Genomic DNA, 26,413 nt, shown 5'->3' with positions numbered 1-26,413 from the left:
TGGCTGAAAACAAAGAAATCAGGAAATTAATGTATGATTGTCAATTTGTCATTGAGAGAAGTTGTCGTTAAGAAAGACAGTTGTCATAATCAAATGTTGATATCTATAGTCTAGGTTCACACTCTCTCTAGCAGTTAACTGTAAAATTTTAAGATAATACAAAACGGTTTGGGCAATCTAATCAAGGAAGTGGAGATTTCAGGTTTGTAAACAAGATTGAAGGAGGTTCCATACTGAAATCAATTGGTGATATATAGTACGCATGACGGCATGAGTAACTCCAATAGAAAGACAATCACAATTTTCAAAAATAATCATAGGGCACACATTTACTCGAAAGAAAATTAGATTGTGACGGATCGAGTAAATTAATTTGATAATTTGATACTTCCTCTGTTTCATAATGTTAGTCTCATATACTATTTTGGGAGTTTCAAAAAGATCTACCCATATTGAATATATTTCATTTATAACTGATTTTTTTCGAATTAATTGGTATTGAATTGATGACATGACTTCAAGTAAGGAAATATTTACCTTAAATTATGCAATTATGACTTGTGCTTTCCTAATAAAAAAATAAAAAAATTTAAATAAGGTAAACTAATTATGAATTATGTTGCATTTTAATGTTAGATTCCAAATATTTTCTTTTTTTTTTTTTATTTTATTTTAAGTGGTTGATTCCATATGAGACTAATATTATGAAACGGAGGGAGTAACATATTTGGTTTTTCTAAATCACAGGGACACCTTTTTAAATCAACCTTTGACATACTATTAAGTTTAACTAGTTTTATTTTGACGAGATTCAGTTTAACTAGTTATTAAATATTATTGAAGGTCAAATGTGTATTATTGAAAAATTATATAATTATATGAATTAATGCTTTTCACGTTTTACTAGTAACTGTAGAAAGTTGATAAAGACAGCAAGCAATGTATACGATAGGAACAAATTAAAAAAGACTAATTATGCAATTAAAAAAACAAGCAAGTATGAAGTGGAAAACATGTAAAAATGAACAAACCGAGTAAACCCACCAATTAAGACCTTCCTAGAAACCTCATCACAAAATTCTGGTAATTGTTAGCTAAACATTTTACAGATGGAAGTCAATAAATGGATGATATTTATCTAACTCATCTAATATATAAATTGCTTATTCTTGACTTAGCTTATAAAACATCTCCCCCTACAATAAAAGGGACTTAATTCACACCCTTTTTATTTCTTTTTTTCAAACTACTACTAAACTTTTTTTAACAACCATGGTTGTGTCTAAACCTGAAAAGATGGTAGCCATGGCCTTAGATCACAACCTTAGTCTCGAAAACGGCACGAAACCCGAGGATGATCATCGAGGCTCGATAATCGAAGAAGTCGAAGGGCTAATCAAGTTGTATGAAAATGGTTGTGTAGAGAGATCACTTAAAGTTATGCCTTGTGTTTCTCCGTTCTTGGCTCAAGATATTGAAGTCAACGCTCGAGATGTTTTTATTGATAAAGTCAACAATATTTGGGCACGTATATATGTTCCAAAATGTAACGATTATGAAAAATGTAACAAGTTTCCACTTATGATTTACTTTCATGGAGGTGGGTTTTGTGTTGGTTCAACTTCATGGAAATGTTATCACAACTTCCTTGGTAAATTATCATCTAAAACACGGTGTTTGATCGTGTCGGTAAATTACCGTTTAGCCCCTGAGGACCGCCTCCCGGCGGCCTATGAAGATGGAATGAAGGCCCTGATGTGGGTAAAACAACAAGCTATGATGAGTCAATATAGTGAATTTTGGGCAAAATATTGTGACTTTTCTAGCATATTTTTGGGTGGGGATAGTGCTGGTGCAAATTTGGCATATAATGTGGCCTTAAAACTTGGTACATCTGATATAAGTCCCCTACTTGTTAAGGGAATTATCTTAATACAACCATTTTTTGGAGGTGAAGAGAGGACTAACTCCGAGTTAATTAAGGTACAATCGCGTAAATCAAAATTGAGTCTAGTGGCATCTGATACGTATTGGCGATTAGCATTGCCCTCGGGGGCGGACCGAGACCATCCATGGTGCAATCCACTAGGGAATGGTACAAGAAAATTGGAGAATATGAAGGTTATAATATGTGTTGCTGAGAAAGATATACTAAAAGATAGGAATTTGGAATTATGCTCAGTTTTAGCTAAGAATATGGGCAACAAAGTAGAGCATCTAATTTCTGAAGGTGTGGGACATGCATTTCATGTTTTGGATGACTCTCAATTCTCAAAAAATCGTAAGAAGGAAATGGTTTCTCATATTGTGGACTTCATTAACCAAAAATAGATATTTAACTCAGCAATTATTGTTAGGAGTAGAATTTACATAAATTTAAGGGTAGAAATTTTTTTATTACAATATTTATATTTTTCAATTGTATTGTATAGAACTTTGTAGAGTTATTGAAATATAAATAACTATGCACACGATGTCCCTTAGACATAATGTTAAGCTACTATTTTATACACCAAATAAGCTTTGTAATACTAATACCTGTACTATTTTATAGGCTACTACGTATCTTATTTTTACATATACTCCATAATTTAGGTAATGTGTAGTAAAGGATTGTCTAATTGAATCTAATTATGTTACAACATCTTCGAGTTTAACCCAATCAAGACTGAAAATAGGTAAAAAGGATGAGAAAGGAGTAGAAGAGAACTGTAAATCAGTTTAGTATTTCGTTTGCCGATTTGTAACTAGATACTAGTGAGGGACAAGTAGTGAGGTACAAGTTCTGGTTACTCTTATGATGCCATTGTTGCAAATAAGGTGAACAAAACATAACTGGATTGTAGAATGTTTGCTACTATTCAAGGAAGGGCAAATTTCTGTAAAGGTTACACGACATAAAAGATAAAAGGTTACACGACATAAAAGATCATGATTTACAGGAACCCTTACAATCAATAACATCATGTAGGAACTACGAACTTTAAATAAATACTTGGTATTAATACATTATGGTACTATAATTGGAATTATGGAACTTTTTCACCAACATAAAAAAGGGCCAGCTTAATTGCGAAGATAGGCGCACAGATAAAAGATCAGCAAAATTCATGAACAAACCAGAGGCATGGTTTTCAACTAGGAGTATTATTAAATAATTTGTACAAAAAACAAAGAAAAAGAAGGCCAAAGAAACGGTACAATTAATAAGAGTGCACTCTGAGAGCTCTCTACGGTTATATAATACTTAGACACGCAACTAGCAGAACCTAAAACTCATGATTACAAGAAAATATGTTTCATCTGAATGCTATAGAAACTACAGCGCCTTTCTGCAGACTGAAGTATACCAACCTTAAGAACCTCATTCAGCTAGCTTGCCTTAACTAGACATCATCACATGATCAATGGATTGGAGCGCTTGGTTTGCAAAGAAACGAACATCAACATCAGGGTCCTCATTCAACTCAACTAAACAGGGCCGAATTGTTTTCTCTACCACCTGCATTAAAAGTACACCCTCATGTATAATCAGGTATGCAGCTCAGTAGGATAAGATTAAATGTTAAAGGTATGACGTATGAGGTGCATCTACTTACAGACTGATCAACAATTGGTACAAGGGATTGCAGCACCTTTGCTACATTGAACTTTATGTTGGGAACCCTAAACAATTATTACAAGAATTCGTCAGGAATCCAACACCTAAATAAATGTAAGAATATTTTACTACTGATGGACTTGTTACCTGTCTTTTGAGGCAGTAATCACAACTGGCAATAACTTTGTGCACGTAATTTCAGAACCCAAGACAGGAGCAAGTAGAGAAACTGCATGCAAAATTGTCATCCTGTACAGATAGTGTGGATTACTCATCATCTCCAAAACCTGCCAGTTCAGATCAGATTGAAGAGTAAAGCTCAGCAAAATGTGAAAATAATTGAAAACATTGAAGAGCCTAGTATTTTTGAGGAATAGTTGAACATTCAAGATTTTTGAGTAATTGTTGAGGTACCAATGGGGATGAGGTTCAAGGACTGCACCAAACTGCCAGGTGCAAGGCGAGATAAACTCAGCCAGTGCCAGTAGGCAATGGATAATTTTGGGGAGGAAATATGAAAAAATATTAACTCAAAAGCTATACCTGTGGAACAATGTGCTGCATGGCCCACTCAGGACCAAATTCTTCTGCAAGGCGCTTCACATTATTAGCAGCAGCATCGCGAATAGAGTACACCTACAATGTGGGCCTTGTCCATTATCACTCAAATACTTGAGACCAAGCTAAATATACAATTCGTGAATAGCATGTTCAGATAAATAGGTGACTTGCTAATGATGTATTCGGTCATTCGGTGGAATGTAGCGGATGAGAAAAACCTAAGTTTTAATTGAAAGATGAATGAAATCAGAAGAAAATTAGAGAACAGATCAGAAAACTTGAATCTAACCTTATCCTGCAACCATTGCATACATAGGGCGCCAAGTTTATCATCAAAAAAACCAACACCCAGTTGGCTTGCAAGTAATGGTATGTACTCTATAATTGCGAGCCGGACTCTCCAATGTCTATCTTCAGCAAGCTCCACAATGGCAGGCAAGAGGGATTGAGACAATAGATCAATGCCAATAACCTACAAAATAGCTTCAACATGATTAGAGGCAGTAAGAAAATTAAAGCAAATAGAGGGTAACATTTTCTACACGCTAAACAAAATATACAAGGCCACTATATATTTGGGTGTCGTGTCATGACGAGGGATCCAACACACTACACCTGACATACAACAGGGTGAACATCCCTTAAGCTGGCATTGCAAGACATGTAAATCATGTTATTAAGCACATCCATCTTAATAACATGATGTCTTGGAATAAAATTCACTGGCAGTTTTTGGTTAATAACTTAATATTCCAAATAAATAGCATTTCAATCATGAACAGTCCTTAAGCTGGCATAAGTCAAGCCCTTAGGATATGTGCTGGTCAACCACCAGCACAGCCCGCCATCAAATCTAGATTTGCCACATGTACATTCTAAAGGATATACAAACATAACAGGAAGGGAAAAAAACAGCAAAAATACACTGTTAAACAGACCTGATTTACTTGATCGAGCTTGCTGATTATATTAAGACGAACATCTGGGAATTCATCCTTCAAGAGGGAAAGAAAGATTGGAAGAAGTTGCTCAATTGTAGCATCCTGCAATACCACCAACTCAATTCCATTCAGAAAGTGGTAAAATTTTCAAGCACACCAACTTGAGAATCATACAGAAAATTTCTCTAATTCATATAACTGGAATTTCATAATGAAAAAAACACAATCAAAGAGAGAAAATTGCATGGAATATTGAACTTATTGAGTACTAAATAAAAGAGTACTCAAATGAAACAAAGCAGCAGAATCCTTTAGTCTTCCATCATAACTGGAAGATAAATTCAGTAAGCAGAGTAGCAGGCTAATTTCTAATATTTTTACCTTTCCTAAAACAGGGGCCATTCCCATGATCACAGATGCCAAAGCAGAGCGAACATGCTGAGAAGAATCAGATGACAAGTCCTGTACAATAACATAAAAACAAATTTTAAAAAAGCATACCTACCATTAATAAAAATGTTCACAAATAACAAAAGTTTACACATAAAAATAATTTAATATAGTCATATACCTTAACACAAGGCAGAATATGTTGGATTGCGAGCTCAGGACTCAAAATCCGACAAAACTTAGTTACTTTACCAGCAGCTGCAATACGTACTTCAGCTTCATTATCTCTAAGTAGTCGCACATATGCAGGAACTAGATCCGTCCTAAAACAAATGTAGGTGAAGGATTTATGTTAATTAAAGCTATGAGGGGTCCAGAATCAACATGTTACAGATTAGATAAATAAAAACATGGAACGTAGGAATAAAATGTATAGACACACAATGTTCAAGCCAAAAAAAGGAATAAAGGAGACAAAATTAATATAGCTCAATAATTGTAAATAGAAGCAAAGCAAATGACTCCAAATATACACAAGCCCCTTATATCACATCAAATACCCAAGACAATGGCAGAAGTATACTAGCACCAAGTGTGACCACTCTCCAAAATCTAACAAGCCATTCTCAAGATCACCGACACAAAGCCTGCTAATCACCCATTGATAACTAAAGATGGTGAACTTCAGCCACTTAAATCTTACAGAAGAGTATCCTGATGAAACTGAGCCTTCCTAGGAATCCAGCTTTCTTGTGATCCTCAATAGATACGGTAGATCATTGTAGCTCCTTCATCCTTGAAAGAACATTGAATTAATCCACACAATATGCCTTCTTAATTCTAACAAAACATCAATTCTTATTTTCTAGCTTAAAGCCAGATCAGCAATCCCCCAAAAAGCTAACAAAAGTTATCAATCTTTTCACAGGACCAATATTATTACTATCTGTGTGAAAATAATTTCAAGCCAACTAATTTACTCAACCGTCTGCCATTGATATTTGAGAAATTTAGAGATCCCCAAAGACATTCAGAAACACAGAATCACCAATAAACAGCTCCTCCTAAAATCTAATAACAAAAACCAGCATAGTAAGACAACAATATACAAAAAACTGATGTAAGTACTTCCTATGTTCCATAATGATCTTCACTCTTTGCCTTTCATGGCATTCCATAAAGTCATAAACCTCATTCTCTAAGTATCACATTCGCTCTCCTATTTAGAAAGCAAAGAACACTCACTCCTTCCATTGGCTTCTATAACCACAATAAATATGAAGGTCATTATTATACAAAGGGAGTACCATACAACCCATATGTTCTAGGCTCCTTAGTACTCGCTGTGAAAGGATAGTGCATATATAAACTTCAAAGCAAAACCCTAATGATAAGCTCCTTTCATTTCATAGAATCTGTCTAGTTAACCATTTTTCTACATCAATCACTAAAAACATCAATCATCTATTGAATCTCAACTGATACTTTTTTGTCAATTATAAATGCCAATAGCTACTAACTCCTTGGTATGTGCGCATACCCTTGAAAGTATCAATCATATCAGTCACATCAGGTAAATTCAGGTTTGGTAAAAGTCAGTTTACGGGTCACTTTAGAGTCAAACAAATTTTCATTGTATTCATATATTGATTAAAATACTGGGTTTAAGACCCTCCATGATCTGGTCAGGTTCTGATAAGAGTAAAACTACTTCAGACTCACTCAAAGATTACTGATTTGGAACAGAGGCAGTAAAAAATAAGTACCAGTGTACCACCATGAGGTTATGGTCACAATTTTGATAAAAGAATGTAACACAAATTAATATAACCAATACACTAAATGATTAGCGATTATAGATCCCAAGTTCAAAAAGCCAGCTCATTTGAATAGGTCGTAAGAGAAGTTGGGGAGACCACCCAATCCCCAAAGGTAGGATACATGAAATGACTTCATGGAAAATCTTATAGGATTAGATATACCAAAAAAATTACCAGAAACAATTGATAATGCAGCTTCCTCTTAACTAGACCAAAACCAACTGGGAATTACTATCCAAATACAATTTGTTAAGGATGTTGACCCATCCCAGAACTCAAAATTTTACAAACAACCCTCATATTCTTAGAGCATCAGATAATAGATTCGACTGCAAACAAGTCTTGTCGCTAATGAAACAGGCAAAAACATACAGACACATCTAGGTGGGCCTAATTCCTATAAAAAAAAATACCAATATGATTCCAATCAAAGCCATAATCCTGGTGAAGGCATTACTAACAAAGTAATGCAGTTCATAAATAAATTTGGAAGAAGCAAAGATCAAAGAGGTAACAAACTCCCCATAGGTCAACGTATCATTGTCTTTCAATAACCCAAGAAAAGCAATATAATACAGGGGTCAAGAACCATAACCAACAAAGCATACTCTTCCAATTCTATACAAGACGCTTTCTGAAATTAAGATTTCAAAAAAACTAATAGAGCAGTTAAGATCCAATAATCACCTTGTCGGCTCAGGGCCAACAGCTTCGCAAAGTTCATACAGTTGATTGGCAACCATGTACCGCACACGCCAAGACTTATCCTGCTCCAGCACCATAAAACAGAATAAGGTTACCAATAGAAAACTGCTTCCCAAGCATAATCCATACACTAACTTGCATGCTCTTCATTCAACTAGATAACAAAGTTTGAAAAGCAAGAATATTTTCAAAGTACACAAGAAATCTACCTTAAAAACAGCATTCAACATTGTGAAACAATTACATTCAAGTATGTAATTCAATATAAAATACACATATATTCCAAAACCTCTTAAACAATCATGAATAATAGTATGTTCCACTGCACCTTCTCAGTAACCTTCTCCGTAAAGGAAATAATGGGCAACAAAAGAAACAACCCAGTAGAAGTAACAGCCACTTACCCACAATTGAGATTTGAGACCATGATCAAACCACAGTTGAATAATATTGCTAGTGGAACATTGGAATACATAGTCATACAGAACAATAAAATAAAGAAGTAAATTACCTGAGAGAAATTAACTATAACAGGAAGTATATGTGCAACACAGTCCTGTGGCTCCAACAACTTCCCAAGTGCAGCACAACCCTCAACAGCTAACAAGCGCACAGAATCCTGATCTATAGTGAAGAAAATTCAAATAAGCACTCATAACGGTAAAGAATGGATGTTTTGAATACAGAAAAGGACGAAAAAATTTTGCAGACTGCAAAAGATGCGAGTTTAGTCTCCTAATTACCAATTCTAACATGTTTTCAACCTTTATCTACCAAGATGATCTCAAACTTATAAAAATTGGGGATTTCAGTAACACAAGCCAGACACGAGGCAAGTAGCCACCCTAAAATCACCCCTATTCTACATTCTATTCAAGCTAGTAACAGAATTTCACTCCAATATCCCTACAAGGAAGACTTCCAAGATGCAGCAAAGTCAAATTCTTCATCCACTGTCATTGATATAAGTTATAACACTATCAAGTAGTTAAAATAGTGATAGTAATGAGGATGTAAAAAGCCATAGTTCTAACCGGAGTAGGGAAGGGAAGTGGAATTATGTATAAAACTGAACAATTATGAGTGTCTGTAATTTGAGTAGTATGATTCTCTACCCTTAGTGGTGCACCTGTTAAAAAGATTTTCGTCTTATCTATTCCAAATTATTTATGTATCTAGGAATTGTAGGCTCTATACCATCAAAGTAGCAGACCAACATAGTAATTTGGCTAATACTAACCCTTTTGGATCATTTAATGAAAATGCATAAGCACCAAGCTACTATCATTTGATTAGTTCTATCCAACATCTATCAAGTATATAAACTCCTAGATACACAAGGCATGTCTGCATGTAGCATAAAAATTTGAACTTGGTTTCATAATCCTCAACCCTAACATTCTTCTCCATCTATAAACCATTATATGCACCCTATGGCTGTGCCCAAAAGACATATGTAATCTAAATTGACGTTCTTTCACGCTAAGGGGACATTTTGTATGAATATTGGAAATGGAGTGGAAAAGAAACATATACGAGAGAAGAAAGGAATTATTAAACTCTTACCTTTTTATTTGTTTGTTTAATCACGGAAAGGGCCAAAGGGGTCACTTAAATCTGACTCCCTTTCTTTTTGTTTGAGGAGGGTAAGGGTAATGGTACCCTACAGGTTTTAAAGAGCTAAAAAGTAGGTGGAAACCATTACCCCTAGCCCCCTAGGTAACTGTAATTGTTACTCAAACCTTCTAACCAAACAATTGATAACGGTAATGTTTAATTGAATCTGTTTCCAATCCAAAAAACACTCTTACCAAGCATGCTTATAGATAAGCTTGCAATGGGATATTTTTATTCTTTGGCTTTTCAAAAATCCTTACAGATTGACAGTAAACAAACTAATTAAAAGATTAAGCCCCTCAAAGAATCTGAGTTTATATTTCTAATTGGGTTATATTGTAGAGGTGATGCAAGAGCTTAATCTCACACTTTGATTTGGTCTTAACAATATATCTATCCTCATCCTCAACACAAATCAAGAGTCTCCTCCATACAAAATGTTCTACAATAATCACCCACTCCAGCTCTTGCACTTCCTCACTCCCTCTCACAATTCCTATATACTATTATCATCATCAAAATGATTGGTAATTTCATTGAATTGTTTATTGCAAAGTGAAGTTAGTCGAATGTTATTTAATTCATAGAAATAGTGCATTGGTCATTGTAAAGTGAAGTTAGTGAAATATTTGAATGAGGGGTGGGGATTATTTTAATATAAACCTTAAAAGTGGTGGGCCATTGTGTAAGATAGAAAAACAATTAAATATTAGTGATTGGCATTTTTAGTAATGTGTCGATTATTTAAGAATGGAGGGAGTATTACCGTATTATTGCACATATACTAGCTACACATACAATTTTATATCAAGGTACAACCACGTAACATATTTATTTCATAGCTCGCCTCAGTAATTTGCTAATAATTTGCCTATGGTCTACCTTGCTTTCACACATATCCATGGCTATCTATTACTAAATCAACTAAAGTAGCTTTAAAGTTTGATTAAACAATCCTCAATTCAGTTAGAGTCTTCAAAAGAAAAAAAAAAAAAAAAAAGGATGTAAGGAGACAGGGGAGTCAACAAATCAATGTTATGTGACAAACAGTTCCCTCATTTCAAAATTAAAAGAATCTAAACAGATTCTTGTGTTGGGATTATTACAAAAAGATCAATGAAGAGGGAAACAAGTGAGAATCACTAACCATCTTGCGTTAGATCCTCAAACATTGCCATAACATCAGTCTTCAGATGAGTGGGTTCTACAGTTGCGGCAAACTTCCCCAGATTCGTGGCAGCAGATCTTCTCACCATTGGCATGTCATCTTGACATAACTGGTTGAATATTGACCTTAACTCAGTCTTCAACATATCAGGGGCACTTGGATAAGCAATGTGAAAAAGTCCGCAAGCAGATACTCGGGCTGTAAACCATTCTCCTGCTGCCAATCTCTGTAAGTAGAAATGTTTAAATTGTGAGTTTTCAAAGCGATACAACAGCACATTGCCATGCTTTACACTACAGCATCACAATTGATCAATAAGGAAAGCGACTGTGTGCATGGCATGATATATTAAAAGAGAAGAAAAATATTTAACAGCAATCACAGACACATCAGCTCAAAGCAAAGATCGAGATGCACTTTCATTTCTTTTTCAAAGTACTTCAATTCAGCATGATGGGGGTACTTTACTTTCCCTTCCAGAAAGAAAAAAGGACAACACATTCAACGAGCTCATATAATTATTCCCATTAAGGTAGAAATTTGGCCTTGATCAGGGATTCAGGGTGAAGTAGACTAATAAACATTGGACAGTTATACTTATGAGATACGAGTATAAAACTAAAGAAATAGACACTAAGGAGCAAACACTAACTAGCACGGTACCAAACCCCACATTCAATGAAATGCCTAATCCAATCCAACACAAAGTTCTGAGAGATTCGATCTAATAATGTAAGATTCCATAACAAATAGCTTCGATTTTCAATCAATACAAAAAAAGTACCAATCATGTAATAAAATATACTTATAATAAAGGAAATGTACCTTCACTAAAGGAATGAAATATTCAACCAAATCACTTTCCCTCATCTGGGATCCAATTCTACTCAACGACTCGACAGCTTTATCCCTCACACAAGTCTCCTCTACCGTGCAAAGCGTTTCCAAGGGCGGAAGCAAAACGTGGGCATGCTCGACACCACCAACATATGGTATAAATACACCCAATTCCTCCGCCATTGCAAGAAGAACCTCATCATCATCATCATTATTCTCACTCAAAAACGGGATCAACTCTTTCCGGGTTCGCTCCTCTCCAAGGGCACGAGCAATTGTAGACAGCCTCCGGATAGAATTCAATCGTAGCTGTATATCATCATTTTTCAACTCATCTATCAAAACAGCAATTGGATACAATGGCTCATCCATTGTAGACATTCTGTCACAAAAGTTCTCCTGTATCCCAAAAGAACAAATCACATCAGAACTCACGATATATCACAATTGAACTTCATAAATCACAAGAATTGTAATTTCTGAAAGATTTGATGATCATAAGTCCAATAATTTCCCCCAAAATTTCTCAAAATACAAATAAAAAAAAAAATGTGCGGCAGAAAATTCTAAAGCCCAAAAGGCGGAAACAAGATTGAGATTCAATCATTCATATTTCCATTTTTCAATTCATGAAATCATAAAAACAACACAAAAAGATTAAGCTCAAAAATCTACAATCGGAAAATGGGATCTAACGAAAACCCTAGAATTCAATTCCACCACATTCGAAATTCGTGCTCAATCCAGCTGAAATTGGGAGAATTGCATGAAATCAACGATAAAGAAGCTCAAAAATATATGAATCTCAAATCATATCTAACATTTGTAAGCAATTATACCTCTAAATCAAAAAATCGACAAAAGAAAATAAATAAAAAAAAAAAGTGGGAAAGAAAAAATCAAAGTATTTTATATAAATCTGAATTAAATTGTAGGAGATAAAAATGAGAAATTGGATAAGAAAGAAAAAAAAAAGGGGGGGGGGGGAGGAGAGAGAAAGAAGTAAGACCGGTTGGAAAAGGTGATTCCCGCCGGCTAAGGGTAAGATTCCAAGGCGCGATCTTGCGTTTGCGCTCCCTAACTTCGGTGTTTAGAGAAGAGATCGAGGGAAAATGGTGAAATCAATTTACCAGCCCACATTTTTCATTTTTCTCTCTCTTTTTCAATTTTTTTTTACTTTTATTTTTATCCCTTTTTTACCATTTTCCTTTAAAAAAAAATACTTTTCCTTCAAAATTAATAAAAAATAGGGAATTTTTTTTTTATAACAATAACTTGAATATTTTATATTAAGGTCATGTTTGGCAAAAGTAGCGGTAGAGGGTAGCTTTTAGTGGTGGAGTAGTGGGTAGCTGTTAAGGTAGCGAGTTGCGGTCAATTAGTAGTAGGTAGAGGTTAGCTGTCAAAATAACGGTTGATAATATGAGTGCTTGGTAAAAGTAGCGGTTGTAATACTAAAATATATCAAATTCATATAAATATTGTTTAAAAAGTACTCCGTAATAAAAATATGTCAAACGCTACCCGCTAGTTATAAACGCTACCCGCTAGTTATAAACGCTACTTTTTTTAACGTTTGAGAAAAGCTACCTAAACGCTACCTCTATTGTTAATCACTACTAGAATCGCTACTTTGCCAACCACTCTTAAATTTTTCTACTAGTGTTTTGACTGGTCAAAACGCTAACCGCTACCTTAAACGCTACTACCAAACAGGGCCTAAGTAAAATATAACATTGACAATAAATTTTAACTAAATATTTAACTATAGTTATTTTTTATATATATATTTAAATGAGTTTAGAAATAATTTTTTTTATTAAAAAAAAAACCCTTTACCTAAGCCTCCAGCCGCTTGACCCACGCCGGCGCCCAGCCTCCGTCGTCACCTCTCCCCCATCTCCCTAAACTAGCACCCCTCTTCCTGGAAACCAACTCCCCCCCCCCCCCCCCGAAAACCGTAACAACCTCTCCCCCCTTCCCAAAATCCCTGGTCGACCACCAGCGACCTTTCCTTACCCTCTCTCCTTCCTCTAAACTCACCATCATAAAAAAAAATACAAACATTCGAACCAATTTGTGAATTTTTTAAGCGATCGGAACCCTAATCTACAAAATTGAATGTTTGGATGCAAGTTTCGGATGGGCAAGGGGGTCGTGGTTTTGGAGGTTCAAATTGGGAAGATTTAATTTGAGGGATGTTAGGGAGGGGGATTCGGGCAAGGGGGTGGTATTCTGGGGGAAGGAGAGGCGCAACGGCGAGGGAAAGGTGGTTGGCTGGTGGTTACGGAGGATGTTGCTGATTGGTTGATTGCGGTGGTGATTGATTGCTTGCGGGGGTTAATTGATTGTGGTGTGGTGAGTTGCGGAGGGGTATTTGATTGTGGTGGTTAGCTGGTGGTTGCGGAGGGTGGGTGCAGTTGATTCAAGGGGAAGGGGAGGCCGACGCGCCGGTGACGAAGGGGCAGGGTGCCGACGTGGGTGGGGACGAGAGAGTGCAGAGTGGTGGCTAGCTGGTGAGTTGGGAGAAGGGGTGATTTTTTTTGTAAAAAAATAAGAAAATTTTGAATTTTGGTACCTCAAAAATGGACCCAATTGAATTTTCGCATTCAATTAAAATTTATTTTTATTTTAGTACCCGTCAAATTTAAAAATTATAGGTTTTGGTACCTCCGTCCATGTTCTGTTAAGTCATCCGTTAGTGGGGCCTAGCCATTGTCCTGCCACCTCCCAGCCACCCTTAGCCCCCTTTTCCTCCCTGTGCGGCTGCCGACAACGTAACCTCAAGAACAACCTTCTAGCCACCAAAACAACGATTACCACCCCCGAAAACCACTTTCCCTAAGTAATGAATCATGATCTTACAAAGTTAACTTTGCCAACTTCCCTGCCTTATTTAATAATAATATGCATCATGGGAACACAATGCTAGTGCAACCTAAATTGATCGAGTACAACAGTGATGGAGCTACATAAGCTATACACTCATACTAACCCATGAATCTATGATACAATTACCAAAACTTGAGCTAAACTCACTAACAAACACTGATATCTTCATTATTTCATTTTAAGAAATGCTTACATGCTAGAAATTATTTTCTTTTGTCAAATTTCAATCAAATTTATAAAATCAATTTGTAAAATTGCATAACCCAAAAGTGGAAGGCAAAGCAAACTTGACACCAGCAAATCCAGCTACTTTGGCTAGGGCCTCAAACTCTCTTACAATCTGAGTTTGGTTGTTGTTCCTCTTTTGTCTCGCTGTATCTTAACTTTATCAGGTATTTCACATTTAGTATTATCATCCTCATGCCTGCTCTGCAAATATACTTCTTGAAGTATAGTTGTTCAAATTAACATAATATAAAGCATAAAGAATATGACTAAAACGGAAAATACCAGAATTCAAGGCAGTATATCTAAGAAGGCAAGAAGCATGCATGGAAGGCAGTTAGCAGTAAGCTATAACGAGTGCTATATACATAGACACTAGGAATAACAGTTTTTAAGCTATGCACAATACATATTAGAAAGAATGGTGACAAACATGGCTTATTCCTTATCTTTAGTGTTAATCTTCCTTTCATGCGTTTTTGCGATTCCTGAACTTGAGAGCTACTACAAAACAATCGTACGACAACAAGATGAGTCAAACACATAAAATTCCAAGTATTCCAATTAATCCCGAGAAATAACTCTAGACAAAAGCCAAATCAACTCCAAAATACGCAACAAAAAAGTGGATTTGGAGCTGATAGCTCAGTTTTCCCCATTATAATCGACAAGCAAAAGTACTATCGTCAAGGAGGGAAAGGTGGAGGGAATGATGGAAGGAAAGGTGGGGAGAATGATGCCCTCAACGGCATTGACCTCCATCTATTGAATTTGACAATATTCAATGCCTTCGAAGACCTCAAACCAAGATATAAGCTTCCCCTGTACTTTGCTAACAGTGGGCCTATGGAGGCAAAGCTGTTGAAGAATCCTGATGTTGATCACCTATCCAATGCAAGTGCCGCAATCTCATGTGGCTCATCTCTATCGGGGCCGGGGGAGACCTACAAATGCGTTATGTCTAAAACGGACACTAGGCAGTGTAGACACCCGTTTGTGTCTCCCCAAAACCAAACCCAATGATGAGTACCTTTCACGTCGAATCATAATCGAATGAGGTGAAAGTGTGGAAAGTTTAGTGTTGCGGATAGTTTTAGTTTCTTTTCTCTTCTCTCTGTTTTTGAAAACCTATTTTAAGAAAACAGACAATCCAATTTGGTTGGTCCATGATATGGGTCTAATAATAGTGTAGTTGGATGGGGCTTTAAAAGAGCTTTCCGACGATATATTATAAGCCCAATTCCGATGAATATTGAGGAAGTTATGGCCAATTTACTGAACTGGGCCCGGTTTGAGCCTCATATGCGGCCCGATGATCTAGAGGAGGGCCTAATATAGATTTATCATTCCTAATGCAATTAGGAATGGTTTTAGTCTTCTAGATTGTTCTAGAAGGTTCTTTTCATTCCTAATTCAATTAGCATTGATAAATTGACTTTTGTTGACTTTTAGAGTTTTAATTAGAACAAAAGAATGTTTTTGAGGAAAATACGATTTTATCCTCCCGTACGGTCAATTTCTATCTGATTTTAGAAAACGCGTCAATAATTAAGTTAGCGCCAAACGCCAGCATTAGCGCCTGACGCTAAGCTTGGCGCCTGGCGCTAGCGTTAGCGCCTGGCGCTAATGTCAACGTCTGGCGCTAACATCCGTTTTACGCGTTAGAACTCTGTTTTGATTTTTTATCTTTTTGGTTGATTTTTTTTATAAATATCCTTCTAAAAACTCCGTTTTCATTCACCAATTCTCTCTATTCATTCACCAACTCTCATCAAGATTTTCTTGATTATTCTCTCTCTCTTTTCTAAACTAGCTTTCTCTCAAATACAAAATTCCGCATTCGCAAGACTTAGATACACCCACCTAGCCATATTCGAAGTTGCCTTCGCCCTAGACGTGAAAGGTTTAATTTCTGAGGGTTTGGTCCCAAATCTCTCTTTTAATTATTTAATTTAATTGTTATTTATTATTTTCCTTGAAATTACTAATGTGTGTATTTTGTTATTAGAAAGAGGTACGAGGCATTCAAGTAAGTGCTTTAATGGTTTTTATTGATGTTATTATCATGCTTAGGATGTTATTTTGATTCCTAGTATCATGTCTAGGGTAACTTTAATATCAAGTATGATGCCTTTTATGTTCTTCCTAATATTTATGATTGTTAGTATCATGTTAGGGCTAAAGCTTTAATTTTTGATGTTTAGTGACATGCTAGGGTTTGTTATTAATCTTATTAGTATCATGCCTAGGATCTTGCTATTATTATGCTTTAACATGATTATTTTATCATTATTATTATTTTTATGATTATTATTATGTTGCTTGATACATTATTTATTGTTATTGCTTGATCACACCTTTTATGCATGTTTAAAGGGAATTTGTACTTGTAATCACGCTTAATAAGATAATTGATAATCTTGTTTAGGGTTAATGTGATTATAATTCAAGTGATCGCCAATAATGGTTTTATTTGTGCATTAATATTCAACCAACATAGATTAAACATGTTTTGGGTTAATCCTATTGATTGCATGTTAGTCAGAAAGCGCACATGAATATGATCAGAATAAAGTAGAGGCCTATTATTAGGGCAGGTTCAATCTGTTTTAGGTTGGATTTGTACCTTCATCCCCGAACTACCAGTCATGGTTCCAGACCTATTGGAGTTGACGATCTCCTGGATCGTTAAGGGGTGTAACCTTCACTCTATGAACGGTTTACAAGTTCCTAAAACTTGTTGGCGACTCTTTTGCTCTATCTTCTTTCCCTTTGGACGCCACCGTACTTTAATGTATGATCACAGTGGGGTTCAAGCTAGGGATTAATGCTTGAAATATTATTCCCTACAGTTTTTGGCGACTCTACTGGGGAGGATTTCTATTTTAATTCCTGAAATTTATTTCGGCAATGATTTAGAATGAGTGGATGAGACTCGAAACGTTCTAAGTATTTCATGTGCGTAATTTTGATTAACATTATTGTCATATTCATAAAAAAGATCTCATTGGAAAGACCATCCGTAATGAGTTAAAACATAGGATTTTACACGTAGGAAATTTGAGGAATATCTTTCACAACTAGGACCGAAATAACACTGCGCGAAACTGAAAAATTTTATCGAGCACAGAAAGCTGCTGAGGCATGTAGGAATTAGCGTCAGCGAATAAAAGTTAGCGCCAATCGTTTGACTTTAGCGCCAGACGACAGTTCTGTCGCCAGGCGCTAAAGCCAACAGCTGGCGCCAACCTCTGTTTGCTGGCGCCAAATTCTTCCAATACCAAGCCAGAAATATACGTTCTAATTTCGACCAGTTTTTAGCACTGTTTGCTCGATCCTACTTCCTGATTGAGTTTTTCTCACTTTTCTGAAACCCATATGTGTTCTACATATGGACATAACCCTCTGGGAATTCATGCTCCATCTACCTGATTGAACACTCTGAGCAACAAAGGGTACATCCGAGAATGTTGAATTCACCAAACCATGGAAGCGAGTTTTTTCAAAAACTCGCGGTGTCCCATCCACTCGCGTCAACCCTTCACGGTTAGGCTTCCGCGCGGTGCATCCGGATAATTAACCATGGACCCTCTATTGACTAACCCATATCCCGAACTTTAGAGAACTAGAGCCGTGGTTAGGTTGCAAACTCATTGCATCATATTGTGCCTACTTGACTAATTGCGCATTATTTGTTGTACATACTCTATGTGATTTTTCCTAACTGTTTGTTTGACTTGCGTTAAGAACAAAATAAACTGCTTAATGGCTAAAAAGACTTTGCTTTATTAATTAATTAATTAATTGATCTTGGTAATTAGAGTCTAATAATCTAATCAGAGTTGACTTAGTACGACTTTAGGCATACCCATGTTGAGTAATAATACCGAAAGCAGCTCCAGATCAACGTTGCAGCACTGGCGCCGAGATTTGGACTGCTACGCCACTCTATAGAGTGCAGCGCCTGGCGACAGCTCTGTCGTCTAGCGCTACACTACACAATGCGGCGTCAGTCCTGTCGTTTTGGCGACAGTTCAGTTTATTGCTCGAGTCATCACCTTATGTCTAATTAAACTGTTTGCTAATTAATTCTGTTAATTATACCTTGTTAGGTCATTAATTGAGTCTAGTCACATAGTCTAGCCACATGGTCGTGACACGAGTCCAAGTATGTAACCTACACTCACCAGTCTTAGCACACACTTTGAGTACATATCACCATGACCATGTCTTAAGTTCATGCATGAGTCGGTTTTTTTCCGTCATTTGAGTTGGGGGTACATTCTATTCCTAATTTTCCACATCTCTCCATCTAAATGCTTTCTCCATATCACCACCCTCATTTTTCTACTTCCTCCATCCATTGCATGTTGAATAAAGTTTGAGTCAAATAATTAACAATGAATATCCCCAAATTCCTTTTCCGCAGTACTTGGTCGAGGAGGGAAGGGCGATTAATCAAGGATAACCTCTTTATTCAAGTCTTACTTTTTGATAAACCGATTCGTCAAAAGAGGAAGGCTAAAAAGATAATGGCAACTCAAGAGGAAGTTAATGAACTTAGGAGTCAATTGACTGACGTGACTGAGGTGTTAAAGGCTTTAACCCTCAAAATTGATGACCCTGTGAAGCAACAACAAATGAAACTCATGCAAGAAAGCTTGAGCAAGCTATCTAGTGCCTATAAGTTTCAGGGCATTAGTTCACAAGGGGTCTTGGTGGATAAAGAACTTCTTCCGCGTAAGTTCAATGCCAACGACATCCCGAAATTCAAGGCAACTGACAACCCTTATTTTCATCTAAGAGCTTTTGAAACCATAATGAACATTAAGGGAATTGATAAGAAAGTCTTTCATTCTTTGTTTTCTTTATCCCTTGAGACCGTTTGTCAACAATGGCTATTTTCCCTTGACAAAGAGAAAACCTCTACTTGGGAGTCGATAACAAACGCTTTCATAGATAGATATAAGTGCAATATTCAAGTTGAAACCGATTATAGACAACTTGAAATGCTAAGACGAAAAGAGAATGAAGGCTTTACTTCTTTCTTTAATAAGTGGAGGGAAACTTCCGCCAAAATGAATGAGGTGCCCTCCGAAAAAGAATCTATGAGGATGTTTATCAAGAATCTCCAAGAGAAGTATTCGAAGCATTTAAAATATCAACACAATTTGAATACTTTCAAGGCCGTTTATGACACTGGAATTGAAATCGAAGATGACCTCGCAAAGCAAAAAGCTACTAACAATAGTAACCACGGTGGCTGGAAAGGAAAGAAGAACGACAATCCTTCTTCTTCCGAAAACGCCCACTCTAGTAATAATGTTAGTACTTTTGACCATAATGGTGTCTTAGCCATGGACAATCAAGGATCTAAGAGGAAACCCAGGCGAGAGTTCACACCCATTGGAATGACCTACGATGCTGCTTTCGATCGTCTTTACGATTGAGGATTAATCAAACCTATTGGCCCTACCGTGGATCCAACGCCAGAAAATCGATCTTCGAGATGGAATCCCAACTCTTATTGCAAGTACCATCGAGGAAACGGTCATACCACTGATGAATGCTACAGGTTTCAAAATCTCATCCAAGATCTCATAGAAGCAAATAAGATCCCACTGCCTCTAGCTAACGAGAAGACTGGGTGATGATGAAGCAAACAACACAAGATAGAGGCGAGCTTCAACGACGAGATTTCATGACCTCTTTTTTCCTTTTCCTTTTCTTTTTTTATTTATTTACCCTTTCAGTCTAGCGTAGGCACCTTTTTATTCCCCTTAGATTAATTTTGTAGAATCTTTATTTTTCCCTTTTAATAAAATGAGCATTTATTTCCTTGCATATGATCATCGCATTGCATTGAATTTTAAAAAATAAAATAAAATAAAATAAAAAAATCCATGTCAAACTAAGCACAAGGTATACCAATGATTTAAGGCACCCCTTTGTAGCCACATCATATTACCTTTCACCCTTCAAATATACAATCCTTTCTTGATACACAACTTTGAGCCTCGTCTAACGATAGACCATTCATTTTTCAACCCATATCTACCTAACTTTGGGATGGGATGGTGTGTAACCTATGCAATTTCAAAAAGCTTGAGTGATTTCAAAAAAAAAAAAAAAAAAGCAATAAAAGTAAGCAAAAAAATAATAAAAAGTGTGCAAAAGGGCAAGTGTTCCAATGTCTTTGATATTAAAATGTCTTCGATATGAACACGTCTCAGAATGCATCTCTTATCGAGTGCTCGGTACCGTGCCTGAGAAACATGAATGCCAAGTGAGTGATAGACCGCATGATAGGGATTGTCCACACTTATTAAAATAAAATAAATGAAGCAAAAAAGAGCTAAAAAAGAGTAGAAACTCAAGCATCAAAATATAAAGATTCAAAAGCAAAGTTGCACACCTTGGGGGCTTATCTAGGGTCTTGAGCCTTTATCCCCTTCTTCTTCATGCCTTTATCCTAACCACGTTACAACCCTTAAAAAGACCTTTTTGAGGTATACATACTCTTGTGCGAGGTTCGACTGGAGCTACGTTCGGCCTGATTCCTAACGGATACGTAGGCAACCTCGCATCGAGGTGCGGCCATAATAAAAATGCATTCATGTTCACATTCACGCACTCACACCATGATCATATCAAGGGATCTCCAATGCTCATCCCTATCTACTTAGAGCTAGACTTGGGGGCTTGATCCTTACACCATTAGCTTACCTAGCCTAAGAGTCACCACCATTTGACTCTTTTTAATATATTTTTCACAAACTTCGCCCTTGCGGCCTAACTTTAGTATCACTTTCACACATCGCACAGATACTTAACCAAATATACTTCCCTTAGGAACCCTTTGTCATAAAATCTTAACACAACGCTGAAGCATGCCTTGTCATGTCAAAATCGCTCATCAATCATCATTGCATCACAAAGTACGAAGTGCTTAGCCTCTGTGCCTAAGTTACCCAAATACTTTCATCATGGATTCAACAATTGAGATAGCCTAGGATGAATGAATCCTTGCACCTTGAGAAATAGTATCAAACAACATTTGACTAAGCTCATTCAACATGCATTTGAAAACTTCGATTCTTTTTTCGCGTCTTTCTTTTTCGGGAGAAAGTCGGTACCCTCCACAAAAATGACGGAAATTTTTTGCTTTTTTGCATTTTCGAGTCGCACGATCACATTACAATGCACACACGAGTCATGTACACATTGAGTCATGTCGTGTTATCACATTGATTCAACACTATGCACACACGAGTCACATGAGCTGAGTCGTCTTATCTGGAGTCATGACAAGTCAATGAGTCAAGCAACACTAAGTCTTAGGACAACCCTAAAGAAAGATAAGCAAAGTCCTATGGTCAAAGATATAAATGCAGGTGCATCCCAGCAAACGATGACATTCCCGGATTTTTTTTTTTCGAAAAAACCACGAATATGATACAGAAGATACCTCTAAGATAAAAGGAGTTACATAGATCAGTAAATTAGAGATGAAGAGCTTTAATTTACAAAATATTTGAGCGGATTTGGTTGAAAGGAAACGACCAAGCTCAAAGTTTGGAGCAAAACTGAGCAACAGCGGCAGCAAGAGCAGAATAGGGAAGACTCGACTCCAGCGCCAGACAACAACATCTAGCGTTTAAATTAGCGGCAGATTTCAGCGCCTGACACTAGATCTCAGCGTCTGGCGACAGAGCCAATTCTTGGCGCCAGCGATATTTCAGCAGCGACAGAGCTCGAAGCCTCTCAGAACGGTTATTTCGACTTCATACATCAATTTCGGGTTCCTTGGTACGCCAGTTAGCCCCTATAAGAAAATTGACATGATTAGTAGTCGGCTCGATTACAATCGTAGTAAGTGATTGACCTGACAAAAAAATCGTCTCACTTAGCTTAAGCGCCTAAAACACTGACTCATTACAAGCACCAACATATCGGTTTAAAAAGCAAGCACTTGAACGACAATATTTCCAAATACGGATTGTCGCACATTCTTCTTAAACGACAATATTTCCAAATACGAATTGTCGCGCATTCTTCTTAAACGACAATATTTCCAAATATGGATTGTCGCGCATTCTTCTTGAACGACAATTTTTCCAAAATTGGATTGTCATCCCCAACTGACAATATTTCCAAATATGGATTGTCGCGCATCTTCTTCAACGATAATTTTTCCAAGATTGGATTGTCATCTCTGGCAAAGTTTCCAAGCGTGGATTGTCGTGCTCCTTCTCTGTTTGGCAATTTTTTCCAAGTTCGGATTGTCATCGCTGGCAAGTTTTCCGAGATTGGATTGTCATACACCCAATTCCCCAAGGCAAAATTTCCCAAAGGATTGTTGTAGGACTCCATTCATCATAAATTTCGACAAAGGTTCCTCAACGTGGATTGTCATTCATTTCAGTAAGTGGCAAATTTTCCCGCAGTGGATTGTCGATCGACTCTTTTTTTGCAAATGTTCCAAGACACCAATTGTCAATTGTGGCAATATTTTCCTAAAAGGATTGTCGCATAGCATTGGCAAATTTCCAAGGTGGATTGCTTTCAAGAGTTATATTCCAAGATGTGGATTGTCGATCGTAGCAAAATTCTTATGACAGATTGTTACGAAGCATTGGCAACTTTTCCCAAAAATTGGATTTTGGCAAATTTTCCGAGATACGGATTGTCGCGTCATCGTGGCAACATTTCCAAGGATGGATTGTTACAAAGCATTGACAACTTTCCGTAAATTGGATTGTCATACATCATACAAGAGTTGTGTTGGCAACTATTCCCAAAGAAAAAAAGGATTGTCATCACAGCAAAAGCACCAACATACTGGTTCACAAGCAGCAAAGCGCCGACGTATTGGCATAACAACATTAAGGATTAACAAGCAATGATCTTTTCGAAGACTATAACATTGGAAATTGGAGGCGGTTAAGGCGTAGCAGTCTTCAGGCGGTATTCTCTAGCTTGCGGAAGATCGTCACAACAAATCGGTTACTTTCAGAGACGTGTGCTCGACGGTGCAAGATACGCGTTTCTTAACTCTCTTATCTGTTTTAACTAACGCTGTTTTGCAGGTAACGGCGTTACAAGAGTGATTTAGGATCGCCGAACGTCCAGAATCATTCTCCGTCCCTATCGATACTTTGACTTTTGTTTTCGAAACTTGTGTTTCTCCAAACTCAGTCAAAGTGGGGGCTTCTGTAGACACCCATTTGTGTCTCCCCAAAACCAAACCCAGTGATGAGTACCTTTCACGTCGAATCATAATCGAATGAGGTGAAAGTGTGGAAAGTTTAGTGTTGCGGATAGTTTTAGTTTCTTTTCTCTTCTCTCTGTTTTTGAAAACCTATTTTAAGAAAACAGCCAATCTAATTTGGTTGTTCCATGATATGGGTCCAATAATAGTGTAGTTGGATGGGGCTTGAAAAGAGCTTTCCGACGATATATTATAAGCCCAATTCCGATGAATATTGAGGAAGTTATGGCCAATTTACTGAACTGGGCCCGGTTTGAGCCTCATATGCGGCCCGATGATCTAGAGGAGGGCCTAATATAGATTTATCATTCCTAATGCAATTAGGAATGGTTTTAGTCTTCTAGAAGGTTCTTTTCATTCCTAATTCAATTAGCATTGATAAATTGACTTTTGTTGACTTTTAGAGTTTAATCAGAACAAAAGAATGTTTTTGAGGAAAATACGATTTTATCCTCCCGTACAGTCAATTTCTATCTGATTTTAGAAAACGCGTCAATAATTAAGTTAGCGCCAAACGCTAGCATTAGCGCCTGACGCTAAGCTTGGCGCCTGGCGCTAATGTCAACGTCTGGCGCTAACATCCGTTTTACGCGTTAGAACTCTGTTTTGATTTTTTATCTTTTTGGTTGATTTTTTTTATAAATATCCTTCTAAAAACTCCGTTTTCATTCACCAATTCTCTCTATTCATTCACCAACTCTCATCAAGATTTTCTTCATTATTCTCTCTCTCTTTTCTAAACTAGCTTTCTCTCAAATACAAAATTCCGCATTCGCAAGACTTAGATACACCTAGCCATATTCGAAGTTGCCTTCGCCCTAGACGTGAAAGGTTTAATTTCTGAGGGTTTGGTCCCAAATCTCTCTTTTAATTATTTAATTTAATTGTTATTTATTATTTTCCTTGAAGTTACTAATGTGTGTATTTTGTTATTAGAAAGAGGTATGAGGCATTCAAGTAAGTGCTTTAATGGTTTTTATTGATGTTATTATCATGCTTAGGATGTTATTTTGATTCCTAGTATCATGTCTAGGGTAACTTTAATATCAAGTATGATGCCTTTTATGTTCTTCCTAATATTTATGATTGTTAGTATCATGTTAGGGCTAAAGCTTTGATTTTTGATGTTTAGTGACATGCTAGGGTTTGTTATTAATCTTATTAGTATCATGCCTAGGATCTTGCTATTATTATGCTTTAACATGATTATTTTATCATTATTATTATTTTTATGATTATTATTATGTTGCTTGATACATTATTTATTGTTATTGCTTGATCACACCTTTTATGCATGTTTAAAGGGAACTTGTACTTGTAATCACGCTTAATAAGATAATTGATAATCTTGTTTAGGGTTAATGTGATTATAATTCAAGTGATCGCCAATAATGGTTTTATTTGTGCATTAATATTCAACCAACATAGATTAAACATGTTTTGGGTTAATCCTATTGATTGCATGTTAGTCAGGAAGCGCACATGAATACGATCAGAATAAAGTAGAGGCCTATTATTAGGGCGGGTTCAATCTGTTTTAGGTTGGATTCGTACCTTCATCCCCAAACTACCAGTCATGGTTCCAGACCTATTGGAGTTGACGATCTTCTAGATCGTTAAGGGGTGTAACCTTCTGTAGGAGTTTATAGGTACTACGCAGCGGAAAACATGAATCATATTCAATCAAGTACCAATCCCAAGAATCACATGCATAACACACAAGACATAATCATACCTTTGACGCGTGAATTCCACGAAGCTATTCGACAGGCAAATCAGGGAGAGAATAGAGCCCCAAGCGTTGCTCCTCTACTTAGTCCACGAGATTCGAACGAGCCGTCCACCAGTACTAGATTGGTCGAGTGATTGAGGAGAACCACGATCACCACCTTTATGGATAACCGACCACCGCACGAACCACCACCACCACGAGACACCACCGGTGCCTAGGAGGAGGAAAGAGCCGTGTGAGAGAGAGAGGACTATGAGAGGGGTTGGGTTTCGTGTTTGCTAATTAGGGTTTGATCACACTGATCAGTTAATTGCATACTTACTTACTGCAAACCTAGGCACCTAGTCTATTTATAATCTCATTATAATTAGACTAGGGCACGAAGCCCAAAACTCCCTTGTCCACTCCATATGGCCGGCCACCTAGAGCGATGAGGCCCGTGATGGGCCTCGTCCTCTAATGCTCGATCTAGCCCCTTTGTGTGACCTTATAGGATCCGTCCAATTGGGCTTTGGGCTATTTTACTAGTCCAAATATCGTTAGTACCTCTAGCTATGGAAAAACGATGACCCAAATGTACGAACTTAATCATCTCCATGATTTAATCCAATTATATATCTAGTAATTACACACGACGAAGACATAACTCCTTC

General features: G+C 36.9%; 1 protein-coding gene and 1 pseudogene across 2 annotated transcripts; one reads left to right on the top strand and one right to left on the bottom strand.

The window, feature by feature from the left end:
- Nucleotides 1-1,171: 1,171 nt before the first annotated feature.
- LOC145605860 (putative carboxylesterase 6 pseudogene) lies at nt 1,172-2,419 on the top strand (annotated as a pseudogene).
- A 688-nt stretch (nt 2,420-3,107) lies between these two features.
- Nucleotides 3,108-12,785, bottom strand: LOC145558107 (uncharacterized). Of its 2 annotated transcripts, none has more exons than XM_081619252.1 (13): nt 12,650-12,785; nt 11,629-12,039; nt 10,783-11,029; nt 8,530-8,642; nt 8,001-8,080; nt 5,675-5,816; nt 5,485-5,565; nt 5,101-5,205; nt 4,452-4,634; nt 4,145-4,237; nt 3,749-3,888; nt 3,600-3,666; nt 3,108-3,502 (listed from the first exon to the last, which is right to left on the bottom strand). In XM_081619252.1, the coding sequence occupies exons 2-13, from the start codon at nt 12,019-12,021 to the stop codon at nt 3,383-3,385; spliced, it is 1,764 nt and encodes a 587-aa protein (XP_081475378.1). In that variant the 5' UTR covers nt 12,022-12,039; nt 12,650-12,785; the 3' UTR covers nt 3,108-3,382. The 2 variants fall into 2 exon arrangements, with proteins under 2 accessions (XP_081475378.1, XP_081475381.1); XM_081619255.1 differs by lacking the exon at nt 12,650-12,785 and adding an exon at nt 12,480-12,598.
- Between the last annotated feature and the right edge of the window lie 13,628 nt (nt 12,786-26,413).

Source organism: Chenopodium album, chromosome 1, assembly GCF_948465745.1.
Source record: "Chenopodium album chromosome 1, dcCheAlbu1.1, whole genome shotgun sequence".
In the NCBI taxonomy this organism is placed as follows: domain Eukaryota; kingdom Viridiplantae; phylum Streptophyta; class Magnoliopsida; order Caryophyllales; family Amaranthaceae; genus Chenopodium; species Chenopodium album.
Note: the sequence above shows the minus strand (reverse complement) of the source record. Positions and strands in the feature narration are given on the sequence as shown.